Source organism: Cydia fagiglandana, chromosome 15, assembly GCF_963556715.1.
Source record: "Cydia fagiglandana chromosome 15, ilCydFagi1.1, whole genome shotgun sequence".
NCBI classification, from domain to species: domain Eukaryota; kingdom Metazoa; phylum Arthropoda; class Insecta; order Lepidoptera; family Tortricidae; genus Cydia; species Cydia fagiglandana.
Genome location: NC_085946.1, coordinates 11888982 through 11909704, shown reverse-complemented (window position 1 = coordinate 11909704; position 20723 = coordinate 11888982). Strand labels below are relative to the sequence as shown.

The 20723-nt window shown below is 38.2% G+C and overlaps 1 protein-coding gene across 1 annotated transcript; it reads left to right on the top strand.

Moving 5' to 3' along the window:
* The first annotated feature begins 2586 nt into the window (after positions 1-2586).
* Positions 2587-18223, top strand: LOC134671594 (keratin-associated protein 16-1-like). The gene is made up of 24 exons (XM_063529453.1): positions 2587-2750; positions 4611-4813; positions 5540-5686; positions 6039-6154; positions 7506-7755; positions 8322-8351; positions 8991-9310; positions 9421-9464; positions 9511-9618; positions 9665-9772; positions 9819-9926; positions 10128-10235; positions 10282-10389; positions 10436-10543; positions 10590-10697; positions 10744-10841; positions 11142-11192; positions 12743-12829; positions 13812-13850; positions 13936-13974; positions 15088-15285; positions 16716-16775; positions 17702-17741; positions 18219-18223. The coding sequence occupies exons 2-24, from the start codon at positions 4643-4645 to the stop codon at positions 18221-18223; spliced, it is 2451 nt and encodes an 816-aa protein (XP_063385523.1). The 5' UTR covers positions 2587-2750; positions 4611-4642.
* The last annotated feature ends 2500 nt before the right edge of the window (positions 18224-20723 follow it).

Here is a 20723-nt window from a genome sequence, read left to right as displayed (position 1 = left end):
TTCATCGAATCATCGTACATTGTTGGTCCAACAAGCATTCACAAACATGATGATGATGATGGTTAAACATTCACGCTATGCACCGTTGTTACTTTACCGACCCAGAAATGTACTGGAAAGGTGTCAAGTTGGGGCCTAATATTAATTCAGGCATAGCTAAAGCTAACTTAGGTTAGTAGGTACATTTATTTAAACATTTTAGCCATATTTTTCTAACATTTCGACGGTGGGATCCTCTGCCTGTCCCGCGAACCGTGGTCAGCTAATCGGCGCCCGCGATCTGTTTTTTACTCCTTTATTGTATTTTTTTGCGGGTCTGATGTCATGAGGCGTTCGCACCTCGCTGTCGGCCACTAAACCTTAATGACCCTAAATTAGGTGGCCAAATGTTTTATTTAATTACAATATCTATTTCCCATTGTGTTTACCAACTCATAATTATGGGTGCCTAATTTTGCCATTGTCCATTATTTTAGGTTAGGTTTAGGTTCAGTCACCATCAGAGCGGTCAAGGTGCTCACAAATATCTGAACACGCCTCTATTATCAAGGCGTTAGAGTGCGTGTTCAGGTATTGTGAACACCTTGGCCGCTTCGATATATCTGATGGCGACTGTACATGTACAGTCACTTACAAACTTACAATAAAGTTTAGGTACAGCAAATTTACAGGCTAGGCTTGCTCTAGGACAGACAAAAAAAACTCAACCTTTTTTATTTGACGCATCGCTAATAAAGCCACCCCCTTCCCCTTCCCATCTACCTTTTATCGCACTCAAAATTTAACTTGTAGTTAATAAAATTGATTTATTTATTAAATTCCAAGCTCAGATTATTGTTGTTCTGAAATTAGCCTTGAAACTTTAACTTGATCGCGTCACGATAGTCGATAAAAGTCATTCTCAATTATCAAATCCGAGCTATCGCACCAGTAACCAAATAGCTATTTAATCGGGGTAATTTTCGTTTTAATTTGTCACTCAATACAGACATCCACATCCGTACAAACCATCAAACTTATATAAGCTGTAACAGTGTTCTTATCCCGTATGCTGTAAGGCTATTTTTGTTTGCGTCTCGTTACTGTTAAGTTGGTTATTCCTGTTAAATATCCAAAAGAGAATAGTCGTAACAACGTATATATTTCATTTAGACTTACGACCTTTTTAAATTGGACGGGGTCATAATTCGTCACGCCGTGACATGGCTTTGTCTACGTGAAAAATTACTTCCTAATCAGATAATAGGCTAATTTCATACAATTACACGTTTTGGCGTTTTTGAAATGGTTGTGGCCGGGTCACCTTTTCTAGTTTATTAGCTGTACGAATCAAGGAAGTTCATAAACATATTACCTATTCGTATTATTAAATACAAATGAAAGTGCTGGAGTGCCGGTATGAAAATTTCGAACTCTCATGACATGAAATATAATAATAATCTCTAATTTCCTTATTTTTGGTGGAGTTCTTCTGTAGTTTCGAAAAACATCCTAAACTTTTTGTAAATTTCTACAATTTACATATTATTTAATTGCAACAGGTATCAGTACCTACCTGTACCTACCTGTATATTATATACTTACTATAAAATCTATTTTTTTATTCGGTAGACTAAAATGACATTTCATAATATGAACATAAAATGTCATTCCATAGTATGAAATGTGATTTTAGTCTACGGAAAGAAAAAATTGATTTTATCTGGGTCAAGCAAATCTTGTCAGTAGCAAACGGCGGCAAATTTGAAAAATCGCGGGTTAGCAACACTGTGTTCGAATAATTCGAAAATTGCGTGTCATCTGTGTTTTATCTGTGGAATGTGGATCGCGAATAACAGCCATCATCTTGTTTGTTTACAAATGGTTTACAATGTTTACATTCTGAATCGATTCTATTTCAAGAGATATTTCTGCTGTGTCACCATTAAATACCAATATATTAAATAAGACTGTGCTTAATTAAAGCTAAGGTGCCTACAATGCCTACAGTGCCAACTGAGAAATCTAATAAAATATGAAAATCCAGTATGACATCTACCTGCTGAAGCAATGATTTTATTCATACATTCTTGTTTAACGGCATAGTCCATTTACAATTTTATTTTGAGATCTTCAAATTAGTTAATCATTTTTATAAACATCACACACCGCTTTTAAATTGTCCGTCCATACGTATTAATAACAATTTCAAACATTTTCAATAGAGAATCCGCGAGTGACAATTTGAATTGACGTACGTGACAAGGCGCGCTCATCGGAAAAAAAAGTTTTGGTTCGATGTACATTGTACATTGCTGCTTTTCTTAGCGCAATACTACTCTTTGAGTGTTGCCCTACTTTAGTTTGCTTTACATTGCTACTGACAAGATTTGCTTGACGCACATCTTAGGTACTCTTTGCCTACCTGCTGGCAATTTTGTACAAAAATCTGCCAAAACCGAACGACCTTATTAGTTTAGGTAGATACCTATTTAAACTTCATAGAAATATTCTTTGTCATTAGCTCATATTAATTTAGAACCAAAAGAGTAATATTTAATTTATCTGTCAGTATGACTGCATCAAAAAATCTGTATTGAAATAGTAAAATTTCGGACCTTCACCATGATGTATTAATTAGTTTTTTTTGAAATATGTAAAATTTAGGCGATACCAAGGCATTTAGAAATCGGAAAATGCCTAGTACAACGAATCATTAATAACAACGTGAATAAAATAAAAAAAAACGAGGCATTATATCAAAATTTAAGGTCAGTTATTTCTTCTTTTTGTTTAACCTTATTAATTTCATCCACTGTGGAATGCAGCCAAGCGTTGATTTTTCTCAGCCGTAAGACCAGTGCCCTGTTTATCAAAAGCTTGTGATACAAGTCACAAGCTTTTGATAAACAGGGCACTGGTCTACAATACATACAAGTTGAAGTCCCATTTTGACAACTTTTGTTAGAAAGGGACTTCCACTTGTATTACAAGTTACAAGCTTTTGATAGGGTGAATCCAAAGGAAGGGAAGATTATTTAAAATATGGAGAAAATTCTAGCTTAGGGTGTAGCAAAGGTAGACAATTTTAGGACTTTGTTTTTAACAATTGTAATACAACTACCACCTTTGTAAACCCCACCCATAACCATACAATAAATATTTTTTGATTTTGACTATTAAAGTTAGTACCTAAGGTTGCCTCCAGAAACTCGCGAACTAAATTGACAGGTCAATATGCACAAATGATACCACAGTTTGGCCAGTGCTGTTCGTATCGATATTTTCAAAAAAGTTTGAATTAGAGAATATCGCGAGAATCCACCGCTAGCGCTACTGTTGCGCGGTCAGTTAAAATGTATCTTTAAGTAATTTAAATTATTTTACAAATGTTACTTGGTATTTCGAAAATTGTGCAATTTTATAGTAATAAATACTGGATAAACATATTGTAGGTAACTAAATAAATATTTTATTATATTTATTTGATTTTATTTGTTAGGAAAACTTACAGCTAGAGTAACAAGTTGTAGGTGATAACATAGAAACAGTGATTTTGGCTCAAAATACAAATAAGGCCGACCCAGAAGGGAAAATAAGATTAGGTCAGAATTTAAATACAGTTAGACCAAAAAAGTCTGCAGCGATTTTAATAGCCCACGCAGTGTAAGTTTTATTTTATACGTCAAAATTCTATGAAATTATGACGTATTAAATAACAGTTGCACTGCGTGGGCTATCAAAATCGCTGCAGACTTTTCTTGGTCTAACTTTAATTATCGACCAATCTCATCTACCGGTCACATTGTATAAAATTAAATCACCAATTTTAGATTTATGGCGACAACCGCGAGCTCTTGATATAAACAACTTGCCCCCAAACCTGCATATTAAGAGCCAACAGGAGTGGTCATATCTCCATACAAATGTACTCGACTGTTTCTTCCGTGGGTTTTAATGCTGAGCAATGATTTGTCGGACCGTTTTGCATTTTTTTGATATTTTTGTTTTTTAAGGCGCTAGAGCCTTTCAAAAATGGACTCTTTGACTATGCCGTAATGAGAGACGTAGTATTTAAAACGGATATCAATTAGCCAAAAAAGCAAAACGGTCCGGTACAGATAATTTCATAATCATTTAGATTTCCAAATTTGGTTACGATTGGTTAAGTTTTGGAGGAGGAAACACTCGAGTACAAAACTTCGATTTTAGAGATTTTTAAGAAGGATTTTTCGCCTTGTTCTTATCGCACTAGTTATAGGAGCCGCTTCCGTTAGCGAGATGTGTATATTTACCTAAAATCAGCTCCTGTTTCGTCTTAACATTGAAATTTGTCAGTTTCACATCCGCACCTCCTGATTTGATTGGTAACGTCACAATCTTACAATCGAATCAACCACTTTTCTCGTCACATTCATACAAGTCAAAATCGTTTGTGACCCCTTTATAATTAATTATCACATGGGTAGTAAGTGCATCTTACTTATCGATATCATTTTATCGACATATACCCCTGACTATTTTTTCTTTGCTATTCCTGGTATCATTTTATTTGTCAAACTCATGTCAATTTAGTTCGCGAGTTTCTGGAGGCAACTGTAGTAAGTTAGGTAGTTTAACTTTTGTTTCAGATGACCACACAATAACTAATTAAACCACCACGATGACGGCCTCAAAACAACTGTTATACAGCTATTCCGTACCAAATGTGAACTTCGTTTACGTCTGCCTCGTGAGCAATATTACCCCAGGAAACCCGGGAAAATCCAATGTCGGCTCTGAGTCGAGGCACAACCGACCGTCGCTTCAGGTTATTGACAATCCTAATGAAGAGGTAATTAATAAAATGCTTAGTAGCCAGAATAACAATTAGTTGCCAAGCTTAGTTAGATAACAACAAGCCAGTATTATCTACGGCAATAGGATCATTATGTGATCTGAACACTGTATAGGGGCTATTCATAAATTACGTCATTTCAAATGGGGGAGGGGGGGTCTGGACATCGGATGATGGTAGCATGACGTAGGAGGAAACGGGGTCATTCGAAGCATGACTTTTGGATGGTCAAAATAGATGACGTAATGGCACCCAAATTGTATAATAAGCTACCTAAATTGATAAGAGAATCCGAAATGCCTTTATTTAAGAAATATTTGTTGGACTTTTTGGTACAAAATGCTTTTTACTCATTGAAAGAATATTTAGACTATATGCCGCATATTTTATAGTATAATGTAGTATTTAAATATCGTGACTGTATTATTTTTGCATGCTGCATGGTAGGTCATAAGAATCTAGTCATAGTTTTAGGTAATATTCAATATTTCTATTTCTATGCCTATTCAGGCAGGATGTGCTGTTCAGAAATTGTATTTTACATCTTTATTGTACCGCATTCAAGAAATAAATAAATGATTATGATTATGGTAATTTATGAACAGCCCCATAGCTCACAATGTTATTGGTTTTTTTTTGTGATTCTGGTGGCAGTTCAAAGGTACATACTCGTACGTAACACTTAAATATTAATATGATGTATTATTTTGGTGTTCTGTTTAGGTTGGCACCAGTAAAGACAACGACGTTGCAATAGAAGTCCAAAGGTCCGTAGCATTCCACGAACTTATCGAGAGCTATGGGAAACTTGGGAACATAGAATATTTTCCCGAAAAAATCGAGCAAATAGCATCTGAAACAATACCTCTGGTAATTTTCAGTAGATTTTGTCTCTTGTCGCATGTTAAAATTGTGCCATATCGTACCTATATGTTTTTTGAGGTTTTCTTCAAAAGGAAGTTAGAGAAGGGAAAGTCGAAAAGTGGATCTCGGGGTTGGGTACCGCGGCTGAAGATATTAACCGCGATAAACCGGGATAGTTTTTAGATTAAGTTTGTCAAGCCGTTTCCGTCAGTAGAAAAAAGCAGCAAATTCAAAAAATTTAAGCGCTTAGCAGGGTTACCCAGTCGTCCCATAGAAAATTTTAATTTTGCGCCTTTTTCTGCTGACACAGTTGTTTGACCGGCTATACGTATTATTCCACAATTTTTTTTTTATTTAGCCACCCCATGAGGAAGAGGACGGGAAGGACGATAATAAATGTGGTAATCCAAAAATTCTGAGTCTAACCAAAACTAAGTGGCTTAGTGAGAGTCGAGATGGATCTCCTGACGCAAGGTGGGTAGATGCCATAGTCTGATTAGTTATTAAGCTTGGGTTCACCTGGCTTGAACAAAGTATTTCTAAAATCGAGAAAATGTTATCTTTTTATATGAGGTATTTTTTGTGTTACTTATTGTTATAATTTTTGGACCCGGCATGGCTCAGAACGGGTTTTAGTTTCTTAAGTTTTATACATACATAATATGTAAAATTGAATAAATTTTTTACTCTCATTTACTAACATTAAGTACTATCTACTAAATTTTTATACCATATTGGGGTGAAACAATCTTATCTACTGTCTGTCTAATGCGCGCGGATTTTATCCGTTGGTTTTACTATTAAATGTTCATAAACTAAAGCTCGCATTGTAGCTGAAAGCGAATGATTAGATGTGATAATCCTTCCAGCAAGGTAAATGCACTAACTGGTGCCACGGTTAGAGGTAAACGCGTGCCAAGGTACAGGCAAGGAGAAATGTGGTAAAGGTAACTTTGCATTTATAAATAATCCTGAAAGACATTGTTAGGTCTCTAACTATCGATTTGGCAGCGGTTTTATCACTATCTTAATTTTTTATTCTCTACTCACTAAAATCTGGCATAAAACCCTACAATTATTAATATCCGCTTTGATAAATCAGTAGGTATTAGTTTCTATATTAGGTAGTTTAGGTACAGTCAACTGTAAAAATATGGGTGCACAAATCATCTCAAAAATATGTCCAATAGCTCTTATGTCAGCGAATTAAAACTATGGGACATATTTTTGAATAAGTTGGCTACACCCATATTTTTACAGTTGACTGTACCTACTATATTTTTTACTCGAGTTTTTCTGCAAGTTGTCTAATCTGCAATATGCATAAATATAAAGGTGTCATAAAACCACAAAGATAATAATTATTTATTTCAACGTTTTTAGGGTTCCGTACCCAAAGGGTAAAACGGGACCCTATTACTAAGACTTCGCTGTCCGTCCGTCCGTCCGTCCGTCTATCACCAGGCTGTATCTCACAAACCGTGATAGCTAAACAGTTGAAATTTTCACAGATGATGTATTTCTGTTGCCGCTATAACAACAAATACTAAAAACAGAATAAAATAAAGATTTAAATGGGGCTCCCATACAACAAACGTGATTTTTGACCAAAGTTAAGCAACGTCGGGAGGGGTCAGTACTTGGATGGGTGACCGTGTCTTTTTTGCTTTTTTTTGTTTTTGTTTTTTTTTCATTATGGTACGGAACCCTTCGTGCGCGAGTCCTACTCGCACTTGCCCGGTTTTTGTATATTTTTTTTGGCTGTAATGCATATGGATTTTTAAGACCTGAAATAAATGTTGTTTTTTTTTGTGTTCATATTTAGAGATATATTGATGCAGTCCACGTCAGAAAGCTCGGTCGGAGAACTACCTGAACATGACTCTACCCATAAAGCCCTATCCACGGTCCTAGCCTTGGACAAGGAACACAATCTCTTCGGCCTGTCTAACACTTACATACCGCAAGCGAACTCGAAAGCCTGGAAAAAACTGCCCAAGGAGAGCGACAGTAAAGCTGTCTTTCATCAGACTGCCATCGTTCAAGCTTGTTACAAAACACGGTGCAGACGTAAGGTAACATTCATTTATTTACTGTTACACTGTACTATACCATAGTTTTTTACCTGAATGTAGCGGATTCAAACCCCGGCTCGTACCAATGAGTTTTTCGTAACGGTGAAGGATAACATCGTGAGGAAACCGGACTATTTGTAATCCCAATAAGGCCTAGTTTCCCCTCTGGGTTGGAAGATCAGATGGCAATCGCTTTTGTAAATTCTACGTCAATAAGACACTACAATCTACGTCAAATCAAGGGATTAGTTGTCAAGCGGACCCCAGGCTCCCGTGAGCCGTGGCAAAAATGCCGGGATAACGCGAGGAAGAAGAGACCCACCATTCCCGGTTAGGTCAGCGAATCTCAATACAATGTTTTTATGATTGCGATATGGTCAAGATTCCCTCATTTTATCCTTCCAACAGTATTCGATGTGCTTAATATTCGTATCGATGTTGAAATTTTGTGAATCAATGTACACGCTAATGTCGAAAAAAACATATTTTGTTTACTAATTGGTCACAACAAATTATAAGTATATTTGATTGTATTGTCTCAATAATTCGTTTCTGTTTTATTACAGAGCAAAACAGACTTACCACCATCATTGAAGGTGAGCTAGACCTATAGTTCGTTTTTTTAGCATTAGAAATAAGGTAAACAATCTTGATGTGTCTTTTAATTGAAAAACACATTTTAAAAATAAGTTACGGCAAATATATAGCATTTATGAATCTAATACGATCATTTATATTCTTCTGCTTTCATAAGTAATAGATTTTGATTTTTAAAATATTCAATTAAAAGACGTCAAGATCGCTTACCTTCTTGCAACTTCTTTCTAATGCTAAAAAAAAAACGAACTATATACATCCTTAAATCTGCACAAAAATCTACGTGCAGAAAAGTTGTCATTCGAAAATTAGTTGCTTTACCTTTCTTTCACTTTTTCTTTTATTAAACCATGTCGGTGACAAACAATCGGTTACTGTAGCCTATGGACGCATGTGACTTCAGAGCTATCACACGCGCGTTGTCTAGGCTTTACAAACATTTACACTGTGTTTGATAAACTCCAAACTGTAGTCCATTTATTTATTTGAATTCTTAGGCTAGGTGATTTATAATATAAATTTAAAAGTAAAATATAAAAACACTCACAAAACAATAAAAATGTTTATTTATTACTATTAAATAAATAATAAATATATTTTTAATTAATTTGAATTGAAATGCCCACATAATGTTTTAGTGCGGATGCTGCAAATCCAAATGTTGCTGCGCCAAATGTCGCTCATGTACCAGTTGCACGACGCTAATATGCCGACCCTCATGCTCTACGTGTGCCATCCCCTGCACCACTCCTTGCTCAGTGCCGTGCGGGTCATCTTGTGTGGTGCCGTGTCCGTTGTATTGGGTAAGTATCTGTAATGTTACTGCGTCATATGTCGCTTCTTCACTAGTTACACGCCGCAATGCCGATCATCGTGCTCCACGTGTGCCATCCCCTGCACCACTCCTTGCTCAGTGCCGTGCGGGTCATCTTGTGTGGTGCCGTGTCCGTTGTATTGGGTAAATATCTGTAATGTTACTGTGTCATATGTCGTTTCTTCACTAGTTACCGTCGCTATGCCTATCATCGTGCTCCACGTGTGCCATCCCCTGCACCACTCCTTGCTCAGTGCCGTGCGGGTCATCTTGTGTGGCGCCGTGTCCGTTGTATTGGGTAAGTATCTGTAATGTTACTGTGTCATATGTCGTTTCTTCACTAGTTACCGTCGCTATGCCTATCATCGTGCCCCCCGTGTGCCATCCCCTGCACCACTCCTTGCTCAGTGCCGTGCGGGTCATCTTGTGTGGCGCCGTGTCCGTTGTATTGTGTAAGTATCTGTAATGTTACTGCGTCATATGTTGCTTCTTCACTAGTTACCGTCGCTATGCCTATCATCGTGCTCCACGTGTGCCATCCCCTGTACCACTCCTTGCTCAGTGCCGTGCGGGTCATCTTGTGTGGCGCCGTGTCCGTTGTATTGGGTAAGTATCTGTAATGTTACTGTGTCATATGTCGTTTCTTCACTAGTTACCGTCGCTATGCCTATCATCGTGCCCCCCGTGTGCCATCCCCTGCACCACTCCTTGCTCAGTGCCGTGCGGGTCATCTTGTGTGGCGCCGTGTCCGTTGTATTGTGTAAGTATCTGTAATGTTACTGCGTCATATGTCGCTTCTTCACTAGTTACACGCCGCAATGCCGATCATCGTGCTCCACGTGTGCCATCCCCTGCACCACTCCTTGCTCAGTGCCGTGCGGGTCATCTTGTGTGGTGCCGTGTCCGTTGTATTGGGTAAATATCTGTAATGTTACTGTGTCATATGTCGTTTCTTCACTAGTTACCGTCGCTATGCCTATCATCGTGCTCCACGTGTGCCATCCCCTGCACCACTCCTTGCTCAGTGCCGTGCGGGTCATCTTGTGTGGCGCCGTGTCCGTTGTATTGGGTAAGTATCTGTAATGTTACTGTGTCATATGTCGTTTCTTCACTAGTTACCGTCGCTATGCCTATCATCGTGCCCCCCGTGTGCCATCCCCTGCACCACTCCTTGCTCAGTGCCGTGCGGGTCATCTTGTGTGGCGCCGTGTCCGTTGTATTGTGTAAGTATCTGTAATGTTACTGCGTCATATGTTGCTTCTTCACTAGTTACCGTCGCTATGCCTATCATCGTGCTCCACGTGTGCCATCCCCTGTACCACTCCTTGCTCAGTGCCGTGCGGGTCATCTTGTGTGGCGCCGTGTCCGTTGTATTGGGTAAGTATCTGTAATGTTACTGTGTCATATGTCGTTTCTTCACTAGTTACCGTCGCTATGCCTATCATCGTGCCCCCCGTGTGCCATCCCCTGCACCACTCCTTGCTCAGTGCCGTGCGGGTCATCTTGTGTGGCGCCGTGTCCGTTGTATTGTGTAAGTATCTGTAATGTTACTGCGTCATATGTTGCTTCTTCACTAGTTACCGTCGCTATGCCTATCATCGTGCTCCACGTGTGCCATCCCCTGCACCACTCCTTGCTCAGTGCCGTGCGGGTCATCTTGTGTGGCGCCGTGGCCGTAACCGTTGTTTTGGGTTTTAAATATCAGAAAAGGTGCATCATGAGGACTTACCGCCAACATCAAAAACCGTTTCAAAGCGGGGTACCTAACGAAACTTCATATTCGCACAACTTCGTCTCAACATCTAAATTCGGTCGCATATATGTATAAATATAGCATGCAGAGTGTGATGTCTTCTACGTCTTTCTCACTCTAACTGCATATACCTATGCGTTTGTAGCATACAGTATATTTTATTGTTACTCGTAGGTACTTTCCTTTTTTTAAATGTTTTTTTATTATTTTATTTTATTGCAGGGCCAGACGTGCTTCCCTAAGCCTTGTTCATCGACGCCCTGCCCAACTTGCGTGAGTATAAATAGTTGATAATGTTAACTTAGTTTATATTCTTCAAGCGTGTATCATTTCCTTAAGAGGCCCACTGATGAACAGTCCGCCGGACGGTATCGGCCTGTCAGTTGTTTGGAACTGTCAAAATTTTGTTCTAACTGACAGGCCGATACCGTCTGGCGGACTGTTAATCAGTGGGCCCCTTTAGGGATAACGAGTTTTTAACCTTTTGAACGCCTAATGTCGTCGTCTATAACAACTAATGTCGTCGTTACTAGTCGTGCCCATAGCACCAAGGACAATACCGTGTTATAGCAGAGGCTGTCAATCGAAATAACCTTCACACTTTCAAGTACGGTTTACATTAGCTCACTTGCGACCGGGACCTTGGTGACCGGGGCTTGGTGTTTATAATAATAACTACATTATATTGGTTTAATTTAAGATTACTTTATTTTCTACATGACCGTGTCGAGTCAGTTTACATCTCTCTCTCTCTCTCTCTAGTGTTGCCAACAACACTCCATTCTTTTTCCTCGACGTGAGGTCTCTTCATATGCGTGGCGATTCGCCACAGAGTGATGTTTGTTTATGACATAAATCGTTCAAAGGTTAATCTAAAAAGCAGTTTTATCATAGTCATACTAGAATGGCATCGTTTTTTTTTTAGCATTATAACAATTGCTTCAAATATAAAATTAAATTTTAATTAATTGTAGTTGATAAGCTATAAAATATAAAAACCGGGCAAGTGCGAGTCGGACTCGCGCACGAAGGGTTCCGTACCATAATGCAAAAAAAAACTAAAAAAAAAGCAAAAAGAAACGGTCACCCATCCAAGTACTGACCATTCCCGACGTTGCTTAACTTTGGTCAAAAATCACGTTTGTTGTATGGGAGCCCCATTTAAATCTTTATTTTATTCTGTTTTTAGTATTTGTTGTTATAGCGGCAACAGAAATACATCATCTGTGAAAATTTCAACTGTCTAGCTATCACGGTTCGTGAGATACAGCCTGGTGACAGACACGGACCGACGGACGGACGGACGGACGGACGGACGGACGGACAGCGAAGTCTTAGTAATAGGGTCCCGTTTTACCCTTTGGGTACGGAACCCTAAAAACCTGTTTCCTATATAGTTTGTATTGTCTGGGAGAGGATGACTTCTGTAACACAGGTTTTTGCCTAGCTCAGAAACCCTTAGGAAGGGAAATCTTCGAAAGGAAATGGCGCTGGATCGGACACGTACTCCGTAGGCCGGACAGCCGTCTGGCTAAGCAGGGTCTCCGCTGGCATGCGGCCGGCAGTAGGCGGTCGGGGAGGCCTTGTACTACGTGGAGGCGATCAGTTGAGAAAGAGGCTGGCTCAACTGGACTCGGCTGGAAGTAGCCGCTCAAGATCGTGACAAATGGAGGATTCTTCTGCGAGCTCTATGTCCCTAATGAGGGATAACAGGAATACATCATCATCACCAGAAGAAGGGGCTTCAATACCCTTATGTACTGGTTTTTGTTAGTAAAAATATTTTAATTTCAGTTTTCAATGTCATTTTTCTGTTTTTACAGTCCGGCACCGGCTGGTGCGCCGGCGCGCCTGCTTGCAGTATTACCACGCCTGATTGTAGTAAAGAATGCCCACGATTTGGATTTCAGGTGAATTATATTTATTTATTTATTTATTTATTTATTCAAGGAATTCCAACAGCTACAAATGATACATTAGACTTTTTAGATAGCATTACCATTAGATATGAGATATGAGAGATATGTGATCATTATTAAAATACAATTTTTAAAAACTGAAACGCTTAAATGTATGCTATTAACAATGACATATTTCTAATATTAAGGACGGATCACTCACTTATTTTAATTTAAGTTTGTGTCTCACGGATGTTTTGTTAGAGTCTGGCTAGCCAAAAATTGTTGACGGATATTTCGTTGTTGCATCACCAATTGTCTATGATTTAAAAAAAATCTAAAAGTCAGTTGTCAATTTATGTCATTCATTCAAATTGTTTGCGGTTTATAAGGGGTTTATTTTAAATAATATGAATAATGTCTATACTGAGTGAGGTTCGCAAACTATTCTTTAAGCTCGTAAATAATTACGACAATGTGCGAAGTCGACGTGTACCGTTGTATTACGAAAAATTGCAATGTTTACAACTCCTAAACAAATGTAAACAAATTAGGAGGTTGGTGCTCTATAAATATTTTGATACTTAGCATTTAACATATTTGGCATAGTACTTATGTATTTTTTTAGTGATGGATTAATATTACGGTATTATCAAACTAGGTCTTATTTACACTACATTTCATTTTTCGCCTTGTTAAAATGGTATATGGTGAGAAAGTGTTAACATATTTGTTTATCGTTGACTGTACTTTACATAGTGGTAGAAATTATGTGAGCTGACTTTGAGTGCACGTCAACGTATATCTAACTTATATCCTTAGGTACCTTACGTGTGCACAGAAAATCAAAAATATTTTCTAGTATCAAAACTATAATTCCTATTACACAAAGTGTGACCAGCCCAAGATTTTTTTAATTTCCCGCCAAACATTTGGGTAATATTTCAGTAGCCAGACTCTATTAAAACTATTAACAATGAGTTAACATTTCCAGGTGTCAGTCATCAAGAAGCCGAAATATGATCCGGTATATGTAAGTATTTCACAATCTATCATTTTCTTTGATAGGTAATTAGATAAGTGATAAGTACCTACTAATTTGTTAATGTGTTTTTTAGACGGAAATCGAGCCAAAATCGAGCTGCGTTCTATCAAAAGTAAGAACTTAAAACCGTTAGTCCGTTACTTAATATAGTATCCGTAGCATTCTGTATATAGTTATGTGAATTCAGACACAAAATATTCCATAATGTATTGCTTACTCTTGACCAGCATTATGTGGTAGAGCCCTATAGGGTTGTAGGACTTGTAACTTGTAGGAAGTAGAACTAGCTTAAAAAGCGTAGCTTAGTGTTAATCAGTATGTAGAATAATTACTTGAAACCTGGAGCACGCTTTGCTCGAGGCTGTAAAAAGTATCCTAAAGAATAGGTACTTCATAAAATGAAGGATTCTGGAGGCCGCAAGGTCGTGCTAAAGCTTCAGTTACAGGCATGTACAAGATCAAGAAATGTTCCAAATTCTTGGAAAATAACTGAATCAAAAGATCTCACATGAGATAGGTATCTAACGTGTCATTCTATGGAACTTGCTAACTATGTAAACAAAAGTCAGTAGTAAATGGTTAGGTAATACATATGTGGGTAGGGTAGAAAAGTGGTTTCAATCGATGTGTGGAAGGGCGGCACCGTCGTCGAACCCAAGCCACCTGGCGGTCGACTTAAAACGGTGGCGTGTGCCTCGGATACACATGCTGGTGGCGCTTATGCCTATGTACTTATGATTGTTTTAATGTAATAAATTTTTGTTTACTTGTTGAAATCACTAGTAAATTCATCATTCTTTGACAATTTAAATATGGCGGTTTGTTTAATATAGTTAGCAAGTTCCATATATGGAATTTAAATATGGCGGTTTTGTTTTAATATAGTTAGCAAGTTCCATATATATGGAACTTGCTAACTATATTAAACAAACCGCCATATTTAAATTGTCAAAGAATGATGAATTAGTATGACACTTTATAGCTAGCTCATATTATAGTTTTCTCGTGGGATTACCTGCATGAAACGACTTAGACTGCTGATCAACAATTTGATTAATTGCTATTATATTATCACAGTTATTCCTCCTCCGCTCATGCAACCACCATCCCCATTTTATCATTGTTCTGCCATTCTCCTGCTTACCCGGTAGAGTAACTTGGTAACGTTCCCGGTTTCTGTTCTGGTGTACACTGTTTGCTAATGCAATTTGAATTGCCATCACAGCCATTGCTCGCCCGCCGCTGTCACCACCGCCCCCGCTGCAGTCCACCCTCCGAATGCTTCCCGTACCTCATGCCATGTTACTGGCCCTCGCGCTGCGGGGCCCCGTGTAGTGAGCCGTCGCAATGCTTCCACAATCCGCCGTGCCTGAGGGGCCGGACGCGGAGGGGCAAAGTGCATCCGCTAGAACTGTGTCCACGTGTGAGTTTCTTGTTCTTATTACCCGCCCGGTCAATTAAAGTAAAGCAGGCCACTTAGTGGCGGATTTGCCTTAAGGCCCAATAGGCCCGGGCCTAGGGCGGCAAGATATTAGGGGCAGTAAATTGTGACCATCAATAATTCGCTGATGAGAACAAAAAATAACTCAAAATGTAGTCAATATGATGGGTGCCGAGAAAGGGGGGGCTACAGTGTCTGGGGCCTAGGGCGGCAAAGTCTTCAAATCCGCCACTGAGGCCACTGACGAGCCTTCCAAATGGATGCCGTTACAATGGATTCATCCAAATGGACGGCATCCTCATATTAAATATTGTACGTTTTTGACATTCACGGACCGATTTTGGATTGCAGCCACGCTATTTGGACTGTTGGAAGGCTCGTCAGTGGCCACCTTAATGGTCGCGACTATTATTTTAATGGCTCCTCTACACGATGGGTCAGCGCCGGCCGGCCACTCCAAGGGACACATATATGCGTTAGAGGGAGCAAGTGATATATTGCTATCTCATTCTACAGCATGGCTGCGTCCCTTGGAGTGGCTGGCGCTGGCCCATCATGTAGAGGAGCCATAAGGTTTCGGGCGGATTATTGCCACTGACTGCTTCAGCCACCAAAAGTGGCGTCTCCCCAATATTATTTATTTGCTATTTACCATAAATTACTTGCTATAAGTATAGACGAAAGTGTCACCGTTTTATATTGGGGAAACCAGAAAAAAAGGCAAGATACCTATAATTATAAGTCTCAATAATTTAATGCCCCGAAAACCAGTGCCATGGTTATGCTAAGGATTTTAGTCATCGGCATTATGCGGAGTTGCATTCATTTTGGTGTTATGTATGTAGGTATTATAAATAATTTATAATAATTAAGATGCATTACACGTTAAGTTTTTTGTTTAACACTAAATAAACAATTATTTTTTCACCACACCAGCTCGGAAAGGCTTACTTTGCACTTCGAAAACGAATAGCAAAGTTGCATTTTATCCACATGTGAGGCAAAGTAATCAAATGCAAATTTTGAGTTGTTTTTTATATTTGCTGGTAGAATTGACTTTTAAATGATGATTTTGGATGACAAATATTTAATAACATTGATTTGGATTTGATTTGGTTTGATTTTGTTTGATATTTTACATTTAAAATTTGCTTCGGGTTGGTGTGGTGAAAAATTTTGTGTTTCACTCGGGGGCAAATTTTGTTTAACCCTCGTGCTTTGAAACCCTCGCAACGCTCAAGATTCCATTTTTCGAACCACTCGCTACGCTCGTGGTTTAATTTTGGAATCATTCGCTTGCTCGGGTATCAATATTAGCACGAGCGGTTAAACAACAACTTTGCCCCCTTGTAAAACAAATAACTATTGTTATTTGGTGGAAATTTAATTTTAATGCTAATTATCTTATCTAGGGCCAGACCTGCGGCGGAAAGGACAAAGGCAAAAAATGTGAAAATTATTCTTGTATTGGGGTAAGAATTTAATTCTTGTAACCTCCTAAGTCCCACGGTCCTACCTATAGTACTTATTCAGTTCAATGAAATTTAAATCATATACGATTGGAACAGAGTTGCTTTTGCTTTGTTTCGTAAATTTTTTGAACAACGCAAAATCAACTCTATTTCTTACGTTGTAGGTTCAAATTTCTGTGGCAAATTTTGCATTTTCATTTGTATAGCTGGGTCTTAGGAGGGTAAACCTTCTAACTTTACCACTAAGCGACAAATTGTAGCTCTGTGAACTTTACTGATAATGTAGCTATTTGAGGGTAATTCTCTTAGGGCCACTTGGGCCCGATTCGGATTTTGAAATAGACATCTATTAGACATCTTTTAGACATCACCAAGATACGATAACGATAATATGTTTAAGGTGTAACCTGTCAAATTTGACATTTGCGCGAGTCTGGAGATATACTCATGAACGATTTCCTCAGGATATGACTTAGAGATCCAATTCACATCTAATAGATATCTTACTCTATCTAACGTAAAAATGACATTGGTTGCCCGAATTACACTGCAAAAAAGAACTAGTTTGTTTCTAAACTATAACGTATCTAGAATGGATCTAGTACCTACGTGTCGCTCTTGTGAATATCTTGAAGTTCGAATACAGCAGTAGCACCACTAACCCGGGGTTAAGCGTTTAAACCGTTAACCCATTGTCAAATTGTACTGGTAACCATGGTAACTCCAGGTTTAACCGGTTAGCTCCGGGTTAGTGATTGGTGCATGTGGCCCTTAGAGTATGTTTACGGTTGCGTCTAATTGCCACGACTTTTTTCATACATTTTGTACGGGTCGCGGCTATTACTCGTAGACCGCAGGCATATTTTTAGAAAACGCTCATAGATATAAAAAAATAGATTCTAAAGTGCAATACCTCCTTGTTTCAGCGCAACAATGAAGCATTGGCAGAAGCGTTGACTAAATTATGTAAGTGGTTTTTTACATTGTTTTGCATAACTAATCGTAATATTCGTAATAACGCCATTGACGAGGTTCTTATTACAGTCATGACGTTTACCCTCGCGGATCCGCGTTCCGGCGTACGAGGGAAATATTTAAAAAAATCGGGGTTTTTTTTTCATATTTTTCGGCACACTAGAGGTTAATTAAGAGCAGATAGGGTTCGTCTCTATTCGACACTACTTAGCACCACCGTTCGGTTTGCGGTATTTTAGTATTAGGTATAACTCTTTCCCCCCTCGTAAACCTTCAGGCCACAAGGTTTTCCCAAAAAATCCAAATATATTCCAATTAATCTAGTTTTGATGATTCATTTGAAGAAATGGCGCCCGAGAGTGCAATCCAATCCAAATCCAATTGGCGCATATGTGGTCGATAAATCGTAATAAGCCTGGAAAAGGGTTGAAACGACGAAACTATATTAACTTCCCCCAAATATGTTAGTGTGAAAAAGAAAATACTTACAAGGAAGGGTACCCAACTGTCCGACTCCGATTTGATTTATTTTGATATATGTTATAGAGTAGTCTAAAATAACGGACACGTATTTTTTTTAGCTGCCCAAACTCAACCTGTTAGGAGAAAATGGCCTTCAAAGTACTGAAAATTGACCAAACCTTCTAATTTCTAAGAAGAACTTTAAAAAAAAATGATAATTAATTACTGGTATAAAAATATATTTATTATATTTATTTATTATATATTTTTTTTATATAAAAAATGAGTTTGTGGTGAAATGACAAAACACGTCCCCATTCTTTATTCATGTTCTCCAACATATAACGAAACTAGTAATTAATTATCAATTTTTTTGAAAAAAGTTCTTAGAAATTAGAAGGTTTGGTCAATTTTCAGTACTTTGAAGGCCATTTTCTCCTAACAGGTTGAGTTTGGGCAGCTGAAAAAAAATACGTGTCCGTTATTTTAGACTACTCTATAACATAATATCAAAATAAATCAAATCGGAGTCGGACAGTTGGGTACCCTTCCTTGTTAGTGCCAGTTGCACCAAACCGCCTGTCACCGTTAAAACGTTCGCTATAAGTTCGTTTTTTTAGCATTTGAAATAAGGTCAACAATGTTGACGTGTCTTTTAATATGGCGGAGTCAGTTATGAAGTTGACCCAAATTTTTTTTATTAAGCTATGAGCTTCATCACATATGATCTTTGAGTAATTCTAAGCATTTCAAGCCTGGGAGGCAATAAGGGGAGGGGGGGTACAAAGATGGCCGCCACCCGTCATCATTCAAAAAAATCTGTTCTGGTCCTGGTGGCTACTAGGGCAAGTTTGGTATCATTTTCGTATAAACCGAAGACGTGGAATTCATTGCTGATATTTGTTTTCTTCAGCTTCATAGTAATTTTACAAGAAAAACGTAAAAAGATGAAAATTTAGGATGGAGGTTTTTGCTTTGAGAGCTAATAACTTTTGTATAGTGGCCAAAAATATCATATAAAAAATACTATAATAAAGCGCAATTCATGCAGATTCTAAACATATACACGTTGAGTAATATCCTACTGCAAAAAGATGGTGAAAAAATTATTAAATGACCGCAGCGCGGGTAGTTGGACTTTCGTTTATCTTGCGGACCGTCGTTTATCTTACAAAATGATCGAGTACGAGTATCTACGTAGGTATGCTTACTTTGCTAGATTTTATTATGACGAATAAAATACTTTCATCCAGACATAATTCATCATACAGACATAATTTTATGCACTTTAATTTTAATGCACTTGCAACGATTTGAGTGGGGCCTAGTGTTATTTGACCGGTGTTTTCTGTAAGGTGGAGGTAAGTACGTACTTCCCCAGTTGGGCTCTGCTCGGATAGATCTGGAATGACATCCGCTGTGCTGTGCCCTACCACACAAAGTGAGATGACATTCACAGTGCCCATACCTCTCTTTTGAACGTAGTTTAAGGATATACCCGGGTCCAAAATTGGGTCCGAGAAATAACTATTATAAATGAAATTATTCTAATAAAATAGCGCTCTTATTTTTGCTGATAATATTAAAACACTATTTATGAGAGAAATTGTACTACTTAGGAAGAGGCAAAATATTTATTTTCACGATAATTTTCATACTATAACTCACTTTAAGTAATTTTATAGGTACTTACTTGTTGTTTTTAATAAATAACTTTAACCTGCACATAACATTCATTTGGATTTGATTTGGTTTGATTTTGTTTGATATTTTACATTAAATATTTGCTTCAGGTTGGTGTGGTGAAAAATTCTGTGTTTCACTCGGCGGCAAATTTTGTTTAACCCTCGTTCTTTGAAACCCTTACAACGCTCAAGATTCCATTTTTCGAACCACTCACTACGCTCGTGGTTCAATTTTGAAATCTTTCGCTTGATCGGGTATCAATATTAGCACGAGCGGTTAAACAACAACATTGTAAAACAAATGACTATTATTATATGCTGAGAGCTTACATTTAGAAATCATAACAGCTATGTATATTTGTCATACTAATATAGGTTATGCAAGTATGACTTGGTGACAAACCAACGAAGCCCCGCCTCGCGGGGCTTCTATTTTCTGCTCTGAGGGATAAAAGGTAACTAACGAACCTAACCTAACCCAACCTGAAATTGCGGTTGTACATGATCTCATTTGTTAAGCGAGCCGCCCTCCTCTTTAGACATGGGGATACCTGTGTGTATTTTTTTAACCTATACCAGAATTATGTCTGTGTACTGGAAACTGCGGACATTAAATATACAGAAAGCATTTTATTCGTCATCATAAAATCTAGCAAAGTAAGCATAGTTACCTACGTAGATACTCGTACTCGACCATTTTGTAAGATAAACGCCGCCTAGCGAGAGTCCAACTACCCGCGCTGCGGTCATTTAATAATTTTTTCACCATCTTTTTGCAGTAGGATATTACTAAACATGTATATGTTTAGAAGCTGCATGAATTGCG

What these genes read in the sequence shown, in the direction of transcription:
- LOC134671594 (XM_063529453.1), top strand. Translation starts at nt 4,643, where the DNA reads ATGACGGCCTCAAAACAACTGTTATACAGCTATTCCGTACCAAATGTG. An exon ending in ACTTACCACCATCATTGAAG is followed by an intron (nt 8,352 to 8,990) that starts GTGAGCTAGACC and finishes ATAATGTTTTAG; the next exon opens with TGCGGATGCTGCAAATCCAA. An exon ending in CGCTAGAACTGTGTCCACGT is followed by an intron (nt 15,286 to 16,715) that starts GTGAGTTTCTTG and finishes TATCTTATCTAG; the next exon opens with GGCCAGACCTGCGGCGGAAA.